At 35.4% G+C, this 16920-nt stretch overlaps 2 protein-coding genes across 6 annotated transcripts; one reads left to right on the forward strand and one right to left on the reverse strand.

Moving 5' to 3' along the window:
• Positions 1 to 47: 47 nt before the first annotated feature.
• LOC107404974 (20 kDa chaperonin, chloroplastic) lies at positions 48 to 2432 on the forward strand. Its single transcript, XM_016011984.4, has 6 exons — positions 48 to 206; positions 457 to 642; positions 1290 to 1469; positions 1556 to 1711; positions 1855 to 1932; positions 2021 to 2432. Exons 2-6 carry the CDS (start codon positions 466 to 468, stop codon positions 2189 to 2191), a joined length of 762 nt encoding a protein of 253 aa, XP_015867470.1. The 5' UTR covers positions 48 to 206; positions 457 to 465; the 3' UTR covers positions 2192 to 2432.
• On the reverse strand, positions 2206 to 11462 carry LOC107404980 (auxin response factor 19). 5 transcript variants are annotated; one of them, XM_048479894.2, is made up of 14 exons: positions 10081 to 11262; positions 8465 to 8577; positions 8281 to 8376; positions 8083 to 8139; positions 7816 to 7971; positions 7630 to 7714; positions 7251 to 7341; positions 7001 to 7165; positions 6705 to 6900; positions 6184 to 6322; positions 4528 to 6033; positions 4112 to 4380; positions 3822 to 4012; positions 2206 to 3735 (listed from the first exon to the last, which is right to left on the reverse strand). In XM_048479894.2, exons 1-14 carry the CDS (start codon positions 10121 to 10123, stop codon positions 3555 to 3557), a joined length of 3288 nt encoding a protein of 1095 aa, XP_048335851.2. In that variant the 5' UTR covers positions 10124 to 11262; the 3' UTR covers positions 2206 to 3554. The 5 variants fall into 5 exon arrangements, with proteins under 5 accessions (XP_048335851.2, XP_024924664.3, XP_015867479.3 ...); XM_025068896.3 differs by adding an exon at positions 9217 to 9345 and having other exon boundaries at positions 4112 to 6033; positions 10081 to 11261; XM_016011993.4 differs by lacking the exon at positions 10081 to 11262 and adding an exon at positions 11340 to 11462 and having other exon boundaries at positions 4112 to 6033.
• Between the last annotated feature and the right edge of the window lie 5458 nt (positions 11463 to 16920).

Raw genomic sequence — 16920 nt, forward strand, 5'->3', positions numbered from 1 at the left:
GGAGCGCGTGGGTGAGGATGGGGAGGGTGATTTGCAATTGGGCTTAGATTCTAGAAAGGTCTTTTTACCGTCTTGATAAAACCTTTTGCTTTCGTTCGGCTAAGTGTTCTAGGGTTTTATCCGCTTTGCTCTAGAGACTTGACAGCCCCACCGTATTTCAGAAGCTCATCTTTCTGTTATCTTTGTTAGTCTCGTCCATTGAGCAGGTATTTTATCTTCTTCGTTTTCATTTCTACCTAGTGAAGCTGAGCTTTTTGTTTGATTTGCTATGTTACTTTTAATACGTTAACAATCCAGTTGAGTCTTTTTCTCTTGCTCTGGTTTTCTCAATTTTTCCTTTCTTTTTTTTTTTTTGGTTTGGTTTGCTTGTTTGTTGTTTTCTCGTCCACCAAAACGGACTCATAGTAGAGTTTGAGTTTTTGATTCATAGATTTTTCTTTTTTCTTTTTTTTTTAGATTGTAGAAATGGCAACAGCTCAGCTTACCGCATCCTCAATTTCGGGAAGGAGCTTGCCAGCATTCGAAGGGCTTAGACCTGCGTCGGTTAAGTTTGGTCCGGCAGGACATGTGACGTTACCGGGTGTCAATCAGAGGTCTTTCAGGGGTCTGGTAGTGAAAGCTGCCACTGTGGTCGCGCCAAAGGTAACTTTTCCTTCCGAATTGCGCCTTCCATTACTGTTTGTTGTTAATCCCGCGTTTGGATTTCCTAACGAAGACTAATTCTGATTGTCCATTTCTTGTATTAATTACTATAAATATGTCGTTTTGTAGTATACATTCAATTCGATAATATGGTTGGCTTTTTACACTTAATCCAGAATTGTGATTAGTATCCGCATTGGGAATCTTCTGTAATTATGGTTATTGTTAAAGCTCGGTGTTTTTATTTATTTATTTATTTTTTTAAAAAATCATTATCCCATTGCTTTGTAGTTAATTTGGGCTTGAATTTTCTTTGGCTGTATGTATAATTTATACATCTAGTCAACGTATGTTCCATCTGTCGCGCGAACTTAAAACCTGGTCTTAATCTTTGAGTTTTTTCTGTCACTAATATTTATTTATGCTGGTGGTATTAGTATCTGAATTGGCTGTCTGCTATCTAACTAAACATTGATTGTGTTTGTTGAATTTTGTTTTCTGGCTGTACTAAGCGTTCTAAGATTAGCTTCTCTTCTGCTGAAATTAATTGCTTGGATCCATGAAGTTTGTAAATTTCGTCTGCATAACACTCGTTAAATGTTGTTTTCAGCTTTTCTGACACTAATATTTTTTATTCCAATCTACAGTATACTTCAATTAAGCCTTTGGGTGACAGAGTGCTTGTGAAGATCAAAACTGCTGAAGATAAAACTGATGGTGGGATATTACTTCCAACCACAGCTCAAACAAAGCCTCAAGGTGGTGAGGTGGTTGCTGTTGGAGAGGGCAAGACAATTGGGAAGGCAAAAGTGGATATTAGTGTGAAGGTGATGAGTTTGCTCATGGTTTTATGTTTTGTCATGGTGTTCTATTATATAAATGTCTTGCTTACTGGATGTCTCTCTATACATAGACTGGCACCCAAATTGTGTATTCCAAGTACGCAGGGACTGAACTGGAGTACAATGGTGCAAAGCATCTCATACTAAAGGATGATGACATAGTTGGTATTCTTGAAACAGATGATGTCAAGGATCTCAAGCCCCTGAACGACCGAGTCTTAATTAAGGTTTCTTACCTTGCCTAATTTTACTGTTTAAGCACTTATTCATGTAATGAGTGCTTGACCAGATTGTCATAAAGCTTCTGATCCTTTGATGGATTTGAAATGGGATTCCTGATTGTATTGTAAGTTTAAACCTTTTTTTGCAGGTTGCTGAGGCTGAGGAAAAGACAGCAGGAGGTCTGTTGCTGACTGAGGCAACCAAGGAGAAGCCCTCCATCGGGACGGTGAGAATTAGATGTTTTATTATACCAACAAGCATGCACCGGTTCATTTAAATGATGGTAATTTCTGACTTTCCTCCTTATGAAACAGGTAATTGCGGTGGGTCCTGGTCCTGTTGATGAGGAAGGAAACAGGAAACCTTTGTCCATCGCCCCAGGAAATACAGTTTTGTACTCCAAGTACGCTGGGAATGACTTCAAGGGCAAAGATGGTGACTACATTGCTCTAAGGGTTTCGGATGTTATAGCTGTACTCTCGTAGTCGTCTGATTAGTGTTGAATTTTTCCGGATCTAAATCTGGACCTTCGGTTGTGATGAGATGAATCTATATTTGCGTTTTGGATAATACAAAGGTTCTTTCGTAAAAATTGGGTTTAACTAAGTTGAAAAAAAAAAAAAAAAGAGAAGTGAAAGTTTGTGAGTCAGCGAAAAAGAAATCTAAATGAACGTAACATTTGTTTCAAATTAACTGACAAATAATATGATTTGAATGTTGCAAGTATTTTTAATTTTCTTTGGGGTTTCAAATAATAAATTTTAGTCCCAAAACATACGTGCTTCGTCGCGGTAAAGCATTGCGCATTTGTTAACAAAACAGGAAAATCGATTTGTTATTAGAAAATTTTTTTTTTCTTAAAAAAAGAGCCGTGTTTAGGCATTTAGTTGACGGAACTAGCTGATAGTTTTTAATCATTCACCCGAAAAAAGAAAAAAAAAAAATGTGATAGTTTTTAAGCATCCATTTATGAATTTTATTCCAAGTATTTTTTTGTTCTATACTAATTTTATCCTAAGTCTAATGGTCATCTCTTTTAGGTCACTCAATGGATTTCTTAATATTAATAATTTCACCATCTCTCTATTTGCTTCCTTATGTTCTTTTAGTAATAAATTATAAACTGCTTCAGAAGATTTTGCAGAGTGAGGAAGAAATGTGATGCTGAGTAGCAAGCAAGGCACTTGAAATTTTTGTAGCCAACCTCAAATACATATATATACAACTAGAGAGTCTACAAAGAAATACACTGGAAATTAATGCCCGCCTGTGGCACAATGATTTTCAATAATAATCATCGTGGAACAGTTAGAATGCCATTGTATATTGTCCAAACAGTTCGTTGCTACAGCTAGTAAAATATTTCCTCACAATGATTTGTTCTCTATCACAGAATTTACAAACTAATAACGGGATTGTTAAATCAGTCTCAAATATATATATATATATATATATATATTAAACCAAAATAATAATAATAATAATAATAATAAAAAAGATCTTGTTGTACATCATTTGCCATTTTTGCTGCCGTACCTCTGCAAAAACTTCCAACTGTTTTTAAGGCCTGGCTTGGCAACCAAAGAGTAGAAGCTGGAATCTGTATTTTCTGCCAACTATATCAAACTGAAAAAGGATTACCTACACATTTTGGAAAAACAGGAGCTCATTCCTTCAACACAATTCCTTCAACACATCCTTGTAGAAAAACTGTCCCTCATTCCTTCAACACATCCTTGTAGAAAAACTTTGTCCCACATGCCGTAAGACTTCTTTTTCATCCTCAATGGGAAACACATATTAAAGGCTTTAAACTAGTCGTGTTTTTATTTTCATCTTAGAAAATTTTTACCGGTTAAAGGAAGCTGCTGAGTTATCATCATACTGTCCCCTCCATGCATTTCCACTGTCAGTTCCACTACAAGCTTGATTGGGAACTGGGATGTTACCCAGATCTCCATCCAAACTCATCTGCTGCACTTCAGCAGATGAAAGTATTTTTATGCTCTGAACGCAGTTTACAAACTCCCTGAGAAAAATAAAGAAAGTTAAGAACAACCATATTCGAAAGGTGAAACGTAGTTACTACAGCGAATGTAGGGGTTCTTCACTTACTCCCATGGATCATCACCAACAAGAAGTATGTCGTTTTCATGGTCTACATACACAAGCTTCCAGTCAGTCCTCTGCGGATCTTCTAGTTGCCCTTCAATCCCAAACATGCGGGCCAAATCGTGCCTGAGTTCATCATACCCTTTATAACGGGTCACATCAATACACCTCCCAACGGAGCCACGCTTTTGCACCTATTGTATTTGAAGTGGTATTAGAAGTAAGAATTGTCATAAGGATGAATGACAAATATCTTCCTCCTGCAGTCAAAGAACTTTTGTAAAATCACTAACCTTTGTATATGTTCTCATTCGTTGAGTCTGATTAGCCCACAATCCATTGCTCAAGACCCCAGCTTCGTTGATTGCAACCTCATTTGAGCACCCAGGCTTGAAAGGCAAGTTAGGAACGCCAAATGACTGAGAGCTGATCGCAGCAGTGGACAACTCTGTCTCAATATCTCTCGGAGTACCCCCATAATTTGAAAGTAAGTTTTGAAGATCTTTCTGAGAGTCGTATTCTCTAGACAACAAAGTGTCTGGTGGCAATCCATCAATGTTAGCTGAAAAAGGAATATTATTTCGAGGATGTGATTGGACATCACCATCCAAACAGAAGGTTGGGAGTGGGAAGCTCTGTTGGATTGCGCCAGCATCCAGACAATATGATGTTCCAGAAGAGGAAGCTTCCAACTGATCAGTGATAGTACCTTTATATTTAAGCTGGTCTGGTCCCTTTGAACAGGGCATTTCATGTTTGATTCGAATATCAGACTTGCTTTGAAGCTCTTGAACCAAATTAACTGCAGGTTCCACCACCGAGTCCGACATTAGTATGGGTTGTCCTTGTTGGTTTCTGTTCAGAAGGTTTGATGGAGAAACCTGGCAATTATTTGTAGAAGGGGAGGTTGAACATGATGGAGCATCTCCATCTGTAAGCCCAGAATTGGCTCTCATTGCTGTAGGTGACTTGTGGTGGCTCTGTGGTTGGCTGACTGGAATCTGTTGAGATGGTGTTAATGTTGAATTTGAGAAGTGAACGTTGAGAAGCTTTTCTGCTGAGAAGCTATTGCTGCTAAGCTGTTGCTGGTGTTGCTGGTGATGTTGAGACAATGGCAATGATTGTAGTGGGTGTTGTTGATGTGCCTGATGTTGCTGTAGCATTTGGGGCTGCAAAAGTGAGCTTTGTGGGGAGAGTAACTGCTGCTGCTGTTGCTGCTGTTGCTGTTGTTGCTGTTGTTGCTGTTGTTGCTGTTGTTGCTGTTGTTGCTGCTGTAATTTCTGTAACAATTGAAGCTGTTGTTCTGAGAGGCCCTGTTGTGATAATTGTTGTACTTGTGGCTGCTGTTGTGCTCTCTGAGACAGGCTTTGCTGCAGAAACTGTAGTGGATTCTGCTGCATTTGTGTCGGCTGCTGTTTTGCCGAAAGGCTTGTTTGCAGTTCCATCTGTTGCTGAAAGTGGGAGTCTTGTGGCAATGATGTCAGCTGAACTGAATTCTTACTAGGCTGCACATTTTGCTGGGATTGAGTACTGCCTGTAAGTAATTGCTGTTGTTGAAGCTGAGAGTATACAGCTGGCTGTTTCAAACTTTGGTTTGGGATCTGGTTAGGAGCAACCACAGCATTATTTACAAGCGGAGGTTGGCATATCTGCTGCTGTTGCTGCTGTGGTTGCTGTTGTGTCTGCTGTTGCTGCTGATGCTGTAGTTGCTGCTGATGCTGATGTTGCTGCCGCTGTTGCTGTTGCTGTTGCTGTTGTGAGTGATTCTGCGGGGGTTGATTTGGCTGACTCTGTAACAATTGCTGCAGTTGATGCTGGGAGTAATTATGCTGTTGTTGGTTTGCAGGATTCTGTAATAGCTGATGCAGCTGCTGTTGTTGAGGCCATGTCACAGGTGGCTGTTGCACTTGATTGACTTGGTTTTGTGGAGTAGCTTTATTGAACTGGACACTTGGCCCCGATGGGACTGGGTTTGAAAAGCTCAATAATTTGGATGGGTCATCAGTACTAACATTACTTTGCAGTGTAGTTGGAGAAACCATAGATGGGAAAAATCCCGACTGAGCAGCTGAAAATTGATTATTTTGCTGCATGCTCATCCACTGCATTAAACTCAAACCTGGGAAAATTGAGTTCGAAGCATCCTTCATGCCCAAATCATCTCCAAGCCAAGGCATGGCTCTCTTGAAAGCATTCTCTATGTCAGATTCATCATCTGCAAAACCAATCCCATATATCAACAACTTAGACTAAGCAAAAATGGTATCCTTGACGCTCAATCATTAAAAAAAGTTGGCCTTAGTATTTGTTATTCTTTGGAGACGCTAGAATTGAGACATCTACCTAAGTCTTAGACCTGGTTTACCTGGCATCCCTGGTTGTTTGAGAAACTTGGGTCTGAAAAATGGAGGCGGACATATGTAGAAAGGAGTTACAACAGGTTCAACTTCCCAAATTGAAACTCGACTTGGCCGTTCACCAGCAGTTGATTCATCCCATCCAACCTATCAAAAGCCAATTGTCAAAAACCAATATGATAAAATATAACTTAACAATGTCTAATAGTGTTCATAGAATTTAAACATAAACTCATATCAAGTAAGAGCCATGTTGAATCCCAACAGGTATGCACTTAAAGGGCCCTTACGATATTAAGACCAAAACGAACTAGGTATAACGACTACTAATACCACACTAAGTAAAAACCATTGCATAAATACACTCCAAAAATATCATAGGATATTAACTTCTAACTTGCACGTTATAGATTCTGTATTTTAGACCAGTAAAAGTGTCACTGACAGTGGAAACTGTAAGCAATCAAATTGTCAATTGAGGTTACAAATCCAAAATTATTTGTATGAACCCTGCAAATGGCTAACATACCTGAAGATTGCGCCACTGCGAATTTTTCCATCTTACTGGGTCTAAATCACTTATACCAGTAATTGTGCCCATGTATCTGCGTACTCCTGACTCCTCAGTCTCAAACATCATTCTGAATCGCATGCCAAGTGAGACTTGTGTATACATTGCTTTATTATACTTGGCTAAGGGAATCACAAACTCAGAAGGACTTGCCCTATGAGAATTGAACAAACTGCATCAGGACTATCAAAATAATAACCAGATGGCATCATCCAACCAACAGTAATAACAATTAAAACATCCTTTGGTAGTACCTTGGGTTGTAAAATATTGTAAACGGGCTGTTATTTGCAGCTGCATGTGCGGCAGCAGCAAGAATTCCAATATGCATACTGTCACTGGATATGACTGATGAAGAGAGAGCTGGCTGCTGTCTGTTAGCACGCCTAATACCCAATAGAAGCTGTGATTTTTCATCTCTGACAAAAAGAAGATTGATTAAGCAAAACAGCAGAACGAACAAAATTTAGCATGGAATTTCCATTTCATAACAGTACTTCATACCTTATAAAAAGAACAGAATCTCCAGCAAAGAGTCTTTTTGTGCTAACAAAGACACTCCAACCTGTAGTCAGCAGGTGCCTCTTCGGTTGGCCTGAAATAGATTACTATACAAATTTAACATATTACACTATGTTTTAACCTTAAAAATGGTATGGATGCAAAAATTTACGAGAAATAGTATGAAATATTTCAATAAAGTACTCTCATTAACACAGTAAGTTAATCAGCATTTGGTCTAGAAAGACTAACCAGTTAATTTTTGGTGTAAACATTGAATATCAGTAATAAATCATTAGAATATGTCAAAGAGACAAATGGGATATTCGACAGGGATAAATGAAAGAGGAGATAGAGGAGAACATTTACTATGGAACTATACCGCGATAAATATGTCTGAATGTCCATGCATTATCATGCAAATCTCGAGCAACTAGTTCCTGAGCCGGGGGTTGCATTGAATAGTCCTAATAAACATTTTTATTTTAATTAGCTCCAATTTATACTAAATATAATGTAACATCTAATTTTGAAATTAGAGCACAAAATTTTATGATATGGTACACACTAAAGCTGGGAAGATCTTCTCAGCTGCCCGACGAGGTACAGAAAATCCACCATGAGTACTTGTATCGCTAGCTGTAAGAGTTTTACAGAAGAACTCAGCAGGTTGCCTACTATGCTTGAGGCCAATGTCTGATGCCAGTAATGCTTCTTTGTCATACTGTAAGACAGATTTTCCAAACCATTTTACATATAGTACATTACTACAAAGGAAAAACAAGCTGTGCAGGATTTCGAGTCGCTTAATTCTTAAAATGAATAGCTGACCTACTTTGTTTACCGGCTGGAGTGTCATCTGTGCATAGACCTCATCTGTCTCTAGATCAGCCTAATTAACAAAAAAATTATAAACATTTTGCAGTGATATATATATATATATATAAATATAAATATACAATCATGTTTTTAAAAAATAAAACACATCTCTTTTAAGATTTCATTTAGAAAAGGCTATGCACTGCTCCCATACATGCAATGTGACATTATGAAGCATGCAAATCAACTTTGATGGAAGGTTGGGGTAGTTAGGTATGAAATCGGTCTCCTTCTGCATTGAAGCTGCAACCTGCAAGGTTTAATGGTTGAAGAAATTCATTTAGAAATCATTATCAAGATATTTTGCCTTTTAGGTCTGAGATGAAAAACAGACATACTTGTTCACTGTGACCTTGAGGGAAGTAAACCACGAGACTTCCAACTGGAGGCAAAGAAACCAGTGGCCCAGCACATGCATGCCATAACTCTGAATTAATACTCTTCCTCTCTCCTGCTCAGAAAACCAAACAGAATGCTATCACATTCAACCAAAACCTCAGAAACTCATGACCGGATAACAAATTTAAATCCTAACTTCTCATGGTAATTTGGCAATCCGTATTTTAAACTTAACGAATTAGCAAATCGGCTGCAGATGCATTATTGCACATCCTTTAAGTTATGAAACTTTCAGGAGTACAAGGCTGTCAAAATACAAAGTTCATTACCTCATAATTTTTCATCAAAGTTAAACAAGTAGTGTAATAACAGTCTATCATCTTTCAAACTTTGCAATAAAGTTATACAGGGAAGCTAAATCAATGTTAAGCTACAAAGAAAAGGATTTTTGCTTTGTGGCACTTACAAAGCTAAAGAACTTAAAGTGAAGAAGAAAAATGCAGCCACTATGTTAAACTATAATTTAGGCTAATGGCAGACAGTCCAAGTGGCTGAAAATTTCGTAGAGTAACTGGTCTACCATCAGATGTATTATGGTGCTCAAATGTAGGAATCGACAAATTTCATAGTGCTAAATTGCTAATATTTCTTTAGGCAGACCTCAGGCCTCAAATAGCAGCTGACGTGTAGTGTACTGAAAAATAAACTTTCTGCAGATAGATGTCAGTGAATTCATATAGCTTAGTAGTACCTTTCTTTTGTTTTTATCTTTACTACTGATGTGAAGGTGAACCTACAGTAGATTACTAAAATATTGCTTTTATTACGCCAATCAAAATCTGTCATTGGTTTGAGCAACGTCAAACAATCAAAACCAGTGCTGCAAAGAAAGGGAACACTTTGCCATTATTCATTCGTTGGCAGTCCATGCCCATAAATAAAAATTTAGTATACATTCACTAATTTGGTGAAAAGGGAATTTAGAACAGAGTGCCCATATCAAATTGTAAATAAGCTAGCAGAACACCAAGTTGATGTTTCACTTACAAAGACAGAAAAAACTAAGATAATGAAAAAGTTACGACATTTAATATCTCCTGATTTCCACAATATTAGAAAATCTGAATCCAGCTCTAACGCCGACCAGAAAACAAATCAACACAAAAAAAGAAGAAGGATTTTTTTCTTGCCTTTATGATACAATATTTCGAATCTGAACAACGGAATGGTTTCTAGACATGATTTCTACAAATTCCATCGACCTAATAAATTCATTTTGGAAGTGAACAATCTACAACATGATATCATTCATCAAAACTCCGTGAGACACAATCAAACTACCCAACAAGTTTAGATTCAAATGTAAACTTCCTGAGCGTACGTATTAATTTTAAGGACTGAGTACAGGGGGGAAAAAAAAAGAGTTGGAGAGAAAAACAGGAAACAGAAACAAACGCATAACTCACGAAGTTGCAAAAATAAATTAAACTCTAAAGGGCAATTAGAGCATATACATAGCTAATCTTCACAAGAACCACCACTAAGGGGATGAAAAGCAAGCAACAAGGTGACGAAATGGGCAAAGAAATGAAACAGTAAACTAAGAAATCCTCACCTTCTCCAGAAGTAGCCAAAAACCCATTAGAGGGAGCCTTCATGCTTATAGATATGGATAATAACTCTCAAAGAAACTCAATCACCTGCTTTGTACACCACCAAAGTCTTATCATAAAGACAGTTTTTCCTTCTTCTTTTTTTCTTTTTTTTAAAATTAGCAGCTGCGACCCAACAACCAAAAACTGCAGTACCACTTGTTCAAGTAATCAGCACGGGTTTTTATGAGCCACCCTTCAATGCCTATAAACAAGATCTCTGAATTCACATTGAACCCGGGTGATAAACCTCGGCCTGCTTCCCAAGCTTCAAAAAATCAGTGACGTTTTCTCTAAACATTACTTTTCTCCAAGCTTTACAAATTGCTAAAAATCCCAACTTTAGCTTTCCATTCCAGCTATTTTACTGGTATGACAGCTCAATGATTTTGAGAATTCACAACCAAAGCTGAATACTTAGTTACGATCTCAACTATAACAAATTGATGCAATGAAACCTCTTTCCGTCGACCCAGAAAACATAAAGGGATGGGAAGGAAAGGAAAGGAACAAAATTTACAACTTTGTGTTCAAAACATTCGAATCAGCAAAGTGAATTAGAATCTCTCGCACCACAGATTCCATTTCGACGCCGGAATCCAACTTCCGGAAATTCACCACATCAAAAACCCACTTTGACAAAAAAATAAAAAAATAAAAACAAAAAGCAAGCCACTCGCTGTCAGAACCCAAAAAAAAAAAAAAAAAAAAAAGGAACCACCAGAAAGCAGTGTCAGCGAGGGAGATGATCAAAAATAGGAGAAACCCAGAAATACCAATGAAACCCAAAAATGGAAAATCGTGGAACGAGGACCCAAAAAAAAATTATAAAAATAATTGATTGTTTCGAGTTGTTAGAGACCGGGTGAGTATATGAACAGGGTATTGTCGACGGGATCAAGGTGGAAGAAACTAACTTGTCGCCGAGGAATCAGAGTCCGACTTGCAAAACTCAAGACAGATAGGTTTTTCTATTATATGCGAAATGTACAAAGCCGACATGCAATAGTCTCAAGCAAAGCAAATCACTCTTTAGCTTAAATTTATTTTGTATTTTTTTTTTTTTAAATACGAAGAAGAAGATTATCTTAATCCAATACGGTGATTATTGATATATAATGCTTGTGTTATGTTATACGCAGACAATATTCCCACCTCTCAATTTTATTTATTTATTTTTTAAGAAAATAATTGAAATGAATTAAATGCTGCCTAAATTCACCTCAGATTCCTCTGAAATTCACATTTTCCAAGCGCCAAATAATGTTTGGTAGGCAGTCCCGGCAGTGGTGGTGTATGAGCTACGCCTACGTTGTCTTTTTTTTTTTTTTTTTTTCCCATATTATTATATACATATATGTGTGTGTGTGTGTGTGTGTGTGTTTTGTCTCCCGGAAAATACAACGAAAGTAACCGTTGGACGTGTGAAATCAACTTCCTTTTTCTGGTAAATTTTTTGCGGGTAAAAACAAGCCATATGAATAATGATCAATCATCTCAATTTGAGACTTTTTTAATAATATTATTAAATAAAATAATATTATTATTTAATAATAAGAATAATTTGTTTTTTAATGCTTGCTTACGTGGCAACCCACTTGATTTTTCACTGTTGGGACTTTTTCCCCCCTTTTTTTTTTTCTTTCTTTCTGATAAATTGGTATTCTCAGTTGAAATTTTGTATTTTATTTTTTATTTTATTCTTTTTATGAGTGAGGTTTTTGGACCCTACCATGCAAACATGATTAAAATAACTAAATAATTATCATAAATGATTCTCTTATAACTTTTACATTTGTAATATTAAATATAGTAGTGTTAGGTATTAGCTAGGTTGAGGAAATCCCTCCCTATTTTAATCCTCTTGTAATTATATTTATTTTAAATTTGAGTTGAACATACTATTTTCAATCTTAGAACTCAATTTTATAAGATAAACTACAGATAGAGATCATGTCTATTTTTCCATAATTTCTATATAAAAAAAATATATAAATCATATTTTCAATTATAAAAATCAATATATTTTGTATTTTGCAAACAAGACTATCCAAGACAGACTGTTAATTAAAATAACGACATATTTTTACATTATGTTAGTCTTCAGGTGACATCGTATTTATTTAGTAATCATTATGAAAACAACATTAATTTTAACAAGATTAATGTATACTCTAAGAGTTCAAACAAATAAATAAATTATTTCACAAATTTGGCATCAGTGCGAGGAAAACTAAGATGAAAAATTGGGAGTGAAGCAATCAATGCACTAACCTTAAAGTTTTTGATGAAAGCATGCTGTTATTTGTTGTTTGTCTTTTTTCTTTTTTCTTTTTTTTTTTTAAAAAAAAGCAGTTTTATTTTTGAATAAAAAGAGAAGCACCTACTCAAATCCAAGCAATTATCAATACCTGCCTTTTTATGATGGCTAAATTTTCTTTTGGCTAAATAATAATATTTGATTATTGACCTTAAAAAAAGTTTTAAAAAAATAGAATAAAATAAACAGAGTGAAGCCGCAAAAGGAGGAGACCTTCACATGTCATCAATTGGGATGATTCCAACTTGGGACATCATTATGCTTCAACAAAAAGCCTTTATACCAAAATATATTTTACTAATTTTTGGCACAAAATTTTGAAATAATCAGTGATACCCACTTTTTTAATAGTATTTATATATAAATATATATATATATTTTATACAGCTTATCTTAGGGGTGGTGTGGAACAATTAATCTGGACAAATATGAAGATCCTGAATTTGATAGCGTCTAAAAAGATTGTAGGACCTCTTAGCTTTACCTTATATTCCTTTTTTCTCCAAACAAACAGCAATCCCTTTTTTCCCCCACCCCCATTTACAAGTTGCAAATGCTCAACAAGTTTATCCCTTTTTTAAAAAGAAAGAAAAAGAAAGAGCTATATGCTTAATTAGTAGAAAGAAAGAAACAGTCATGGCCATAGCCAACCTTTGCATGTTAAACAGTCATGGCCATAGCCAACCTTTGCATGTTATACTTAATTCTATTTCATATTTGGTTTTTAATTATAATTAGCAAAATGGACAACCTAGAGAAGCGGAAATAGGTGCTTTTTACTATCCTGCATCACGTGGTAAATGAAAGATAGTTTATAATTTACACATGCAGCAGTTCGTACCATCCTTTTTTTGTATAGGCCAAATCAAGTAATATTGCCAAAACGATTTTACTTTCTGTGTTCATGTAAAGATATCTCCTTTTACTCAGACAAACAACAATATTAGTGCAAAGTTTGGTAACTATCTAATTATAAGCATTAAATTACTGAATATACATACATATATGGATGCTAATTTTTCTGCTACTCTTATGCTAGATAACATAGTATTATGGTGTGAAAGAGGGTGTGAAAACAAGATGCATATTTTCATTCCACCACTTTTGGAAAATTCGCTCTATGTAGTTTCTAAAAAGTTCCAAAGTTAAAAAGGAAAAGAAAGAAAGAAGGAAAGAAAAACTGAAACATATTGCTAAGAATTTTGTTATCCATATTTCAAAGCATCACCGTGCAAAGTACATACTAGTAATTATTGATCATCTTCATGCAGCTTTGTTGTTTTCCTAAAGCAGGAGAAAAAAATAGTGGGGTACGTTTTCCATATGAAACATATCTGCAAGGGTGTAATTTATGGGAAAAAAAAACCAAGAAGGAGAACAAAGATCCCTCAAGTAATAGACTTTTCAAATTAAGGCCAATAACAAATGAAAAGAAAATATTTCCAATAAAACTTGAATAAAATTAGAACGTATAAAAAGTTGAATGATATAATTTTTGTGACTACCATTCTTTTATTATTATAATAATTATTATTATTTTCTATATTTCATAAGCACAAATAATTATTAAACAAGTTATATCCATTAATAATTGGCAGTGGTCTGAAACTGAAGGGAGGGAGGCTAAGTAGCAGCCAATGAGGCAGAGAAAGGTGTTGAAAATAAATTAACCCCAGCCAGGCATGTGAAACGGTGCAGCTTTTGTCGGGGCAACGACCTCCATGTCCGACCAGAATATATATATATATATATGTAAGGCCTTAATCTACTTTTGTGGTTTTCATGGATTCCCTGCTTAGCAGCTCTGCCCCACCCTTTTGTACGGTCTACGGACCCTTTTTTTTCATTTTTTTATTTTTTTAAAAAAAAATTCATTTTTTTTTTAAATTTTTATTACTATGACCGTCACAAGTTGACTGCCACAACAACTTCTGATTGCAAAAGCCAAGATATTATAATAATTATGCTGGTCCCTCCTAGAACCACTGTTTCAGCTGCATTGACCCAGTGTATTGGAATTTAGATGCTGCCCTAAATAAATGATCATTAACTCATCATATTTATGTTGAAAAGGGCAAAAAATAATATATATATATATATATATATATATATATATATATATATATATATATATGTATATCTGAGTTCTTTTAGAGAGTTATTTTTGATGTAAATGAAGACCAGATTCAATTAAATCTATATATCTCCTTTTGTGGAAGGCTTTTATTTATCTCAATATATATGAGTGTAAGAATCTAATGGGGAAAAATTCATAATTATTAGGATCACATGGATGGTTCTGATATGCTGTTGAAGTTAGATAGGATTTGGAATGAGAATACACCAAAATTGGCATGTGGGTGTGAAGGACTTGCGGATTCTTTGGAACATGGGACTGAAAGAAAGAAATCCTCACCCGTATGTGTGTACAAATTCAGTTAATGAATATGGACGATAATAATTGTAGGCCTTCATCTATATAGATATATATATATATACACACATACACACAGACACACACAAAAGTCAATTTGTGTTATATTTACGTGTCTATATTGTATAGGCCCTTTGTTAGTATTCCCAATTGGGGTTTCGGTGGTTTAATGCAAAGTTCATGAACAGATTTTTGATTGGCTATCTATATAAATCAATAAGATGACAAATAGAAGTTGATTTGAGAATCTCAAAGAAAAATATATACCAAGCGAAGTCTATGAAAAGTATAATTGCAGAGAGACAAGAAAAGAAGACAAGACATAACTAACGCTCATGAAATTCTATATATGATCTATATCTTTAAAAACCCCAATATTTCTTATCGTCAGCAAATTTTCTCATTTCAAACAAACAGATACAACTTTTGCTTCTCAACGCTAAAACGTATGGAAAAAAAAAGAAAAAAAAAAAAGTGTCTGCCATTACTAAAGAAGAATCCCAATTGCCCTGCAGCTATCCACTCCCGGATCATGATCAACTTATACATATATTTTGCATAATGCGATGATCTGGAATATGGAGTCCTTGTTGTTCAAGTAAATCTAGTAATGGAATATAGGTTTATCAATTTAAGTACATATATGCGGAGGCAAACAGAATGATTCCCATTTCTTAATATTTGGTTTGGCCGTGGAGCTAGCTAAGCTAAAGCTAGCTTTATTTACATGCCAAAAGAATGATATCTTTATATATCATTAGTTCTACGCACATGGCTAAAGATAATGATGATCCGGCAAAAGAAAAGAGAGACATACAAGTTGGTGATGAAAGAAGTTAACAAACTAATCTGTTTTTTTAATTAATATTGAATTTAATAATAAAAAGCAACTTTGATTAAGCTAATCATAAGGATTATTCCCTTGATTTTATTTATTTATTTCTTTATTTTAAGAGTCCCAATGGAATTTTTAGGCATGAGATGTCAGTATATCTAAAGACAATGACAAGACATACATATCTCTTTGATGGATCCACCCACCGTTAAACACGAGTCATGGTCCCTACTCTGCTATATTTGGCATCCATATCAAAAGGGAGGGTATAGTAAAACTTTGCAAATGGTGGGGATGTATCGCTGCATAGCTCTGGCTTTTATGGTTTTTTTTTTTTCTTTCATTTTTTTTTTAAACTTTTAGTACTTTTTTTTTTTTTTCTTAATTGGTTGGTAAATTAATTCAGCTTCCTCCATAACTACAGAAATGGTGGTTTTGGTATTTTATTCACAACCCAGTACAGTACTACGAATGGTGGTGGTAGCTACTTCACGCAACATTTGTCTTTTTGCTTTGTGAATCAAGGAATTGAAGAAAAGGCAGCCAAGGAAGAAATTAAGAACTTATCAGAAAGATGGGATAGAGAGAGAGAGAGAGGAGAGAGAAAGAGGAATTGTTGATGTTGATAATTGAGCCACTAAGGTCACCATCCAGGTGATTCAACAATATCCCAAAAGAAGGGGTCTGAAAGTTGTTTGGACTATCCACTCAGAAAAGAGTAGCCACAAAATTTTCTCTCCTCGGTGGGACCAATTTCAACGAGGCATATTAATTGCTGTACTAATACTATTAAAAGGTGGGGTTGAATCAATCAACTTCCATTCCTTCCTTTCCAACTTGACGATACAAATAAAAAAATTAAAATAAAGATTGGGACTGATATTATTATATATGTGCAACGTCCCATAGATCACCATTTAATCTGGTATATCTTCTTAATTTGATTCCACTTTCACTCCAAACAGTTCCTTTTTTGGAGCTATTCATTCTAAACTGGCTACATTGCCATCACAAGCAATCCAATTCTCAATACCAAATCATTCTTTTGCATTAATATATTCGTTATCCAATTTGTTAAAAAGAACAAGTAAAAGAATGCATGACTACGACTTCTGGATTTAAGCCCCCCCCAAAAAAAAAAAAAAAGACTACCACTTTTGGATGGCACAAACTTACAGCATATTTAATCCAAGTGTTGGGGTAAATAATACTGC

The sequence above is a fragment of the Ziziphus jujuba genome, chromosome 7 (assembly GCF_031755915.1).
Source record: "Ziziphus jujuba cultivar Dongzao chromosome 7, ASM3175591v1".
NCBI lineage: Eukaryota > Viridiplantae > Streptophyta > Magnoliopsida > Rosales > Rhamnaceae > Ziziphus > Ziziphus jujuba.

What these genes read in the sequence shown, in the direction of transcription:
- LOC107404974 (XM_016011984.4), top strand. Translation starts at nt 466, where the DNA reads ATGGCAACAGCTCAGCTTACCGCATCCTCAATTTCGGGAAGGAGCTTG. An exon ending in CCACTGTGGTCGCGCCAAAG is followed by an intron (nt 643 to 1,289) that starts GTAACTTTTCCT and finishes TCCAATCTACAG; the next exon opens with TATACTTCAATTAAGCCTTT. An exon ending in ACGACCGAGTCTTAATTAAG is followed by an intron (nt 1,712 to 1,854) that starts GTTTCTTACCTT and finishes CTTTTTTTGCAG; the next exon opens with GTTGCTGAGGCTGAGGAAAA.
- LOC107404980 (XM_016011992.4), bottom strand. Translation starts at nt 10,123, where the DNA reads ATGAAGGCTCCCTCTAATGGGTTTTTGGCTACTTCTGGAGAAG. An exon ending in AGAAGATCTTCCCAGCTTTA is followed by an intron (nt 7,715 to 7,815) that starts GTGTGTACCATA and finishes AATGTTTATTAG; the next exon opens with GACTATTCAATGCAACCCCC. An exon ending in GTTGGTGATGATCCATGGGA is followed by an intron (nt 3,736 to 3,821) that starts GTAAGTGAAGAA and finishes TATTTTTCTCAG; the next exon opens with GGAGTTTGTAAACTGCGTTC.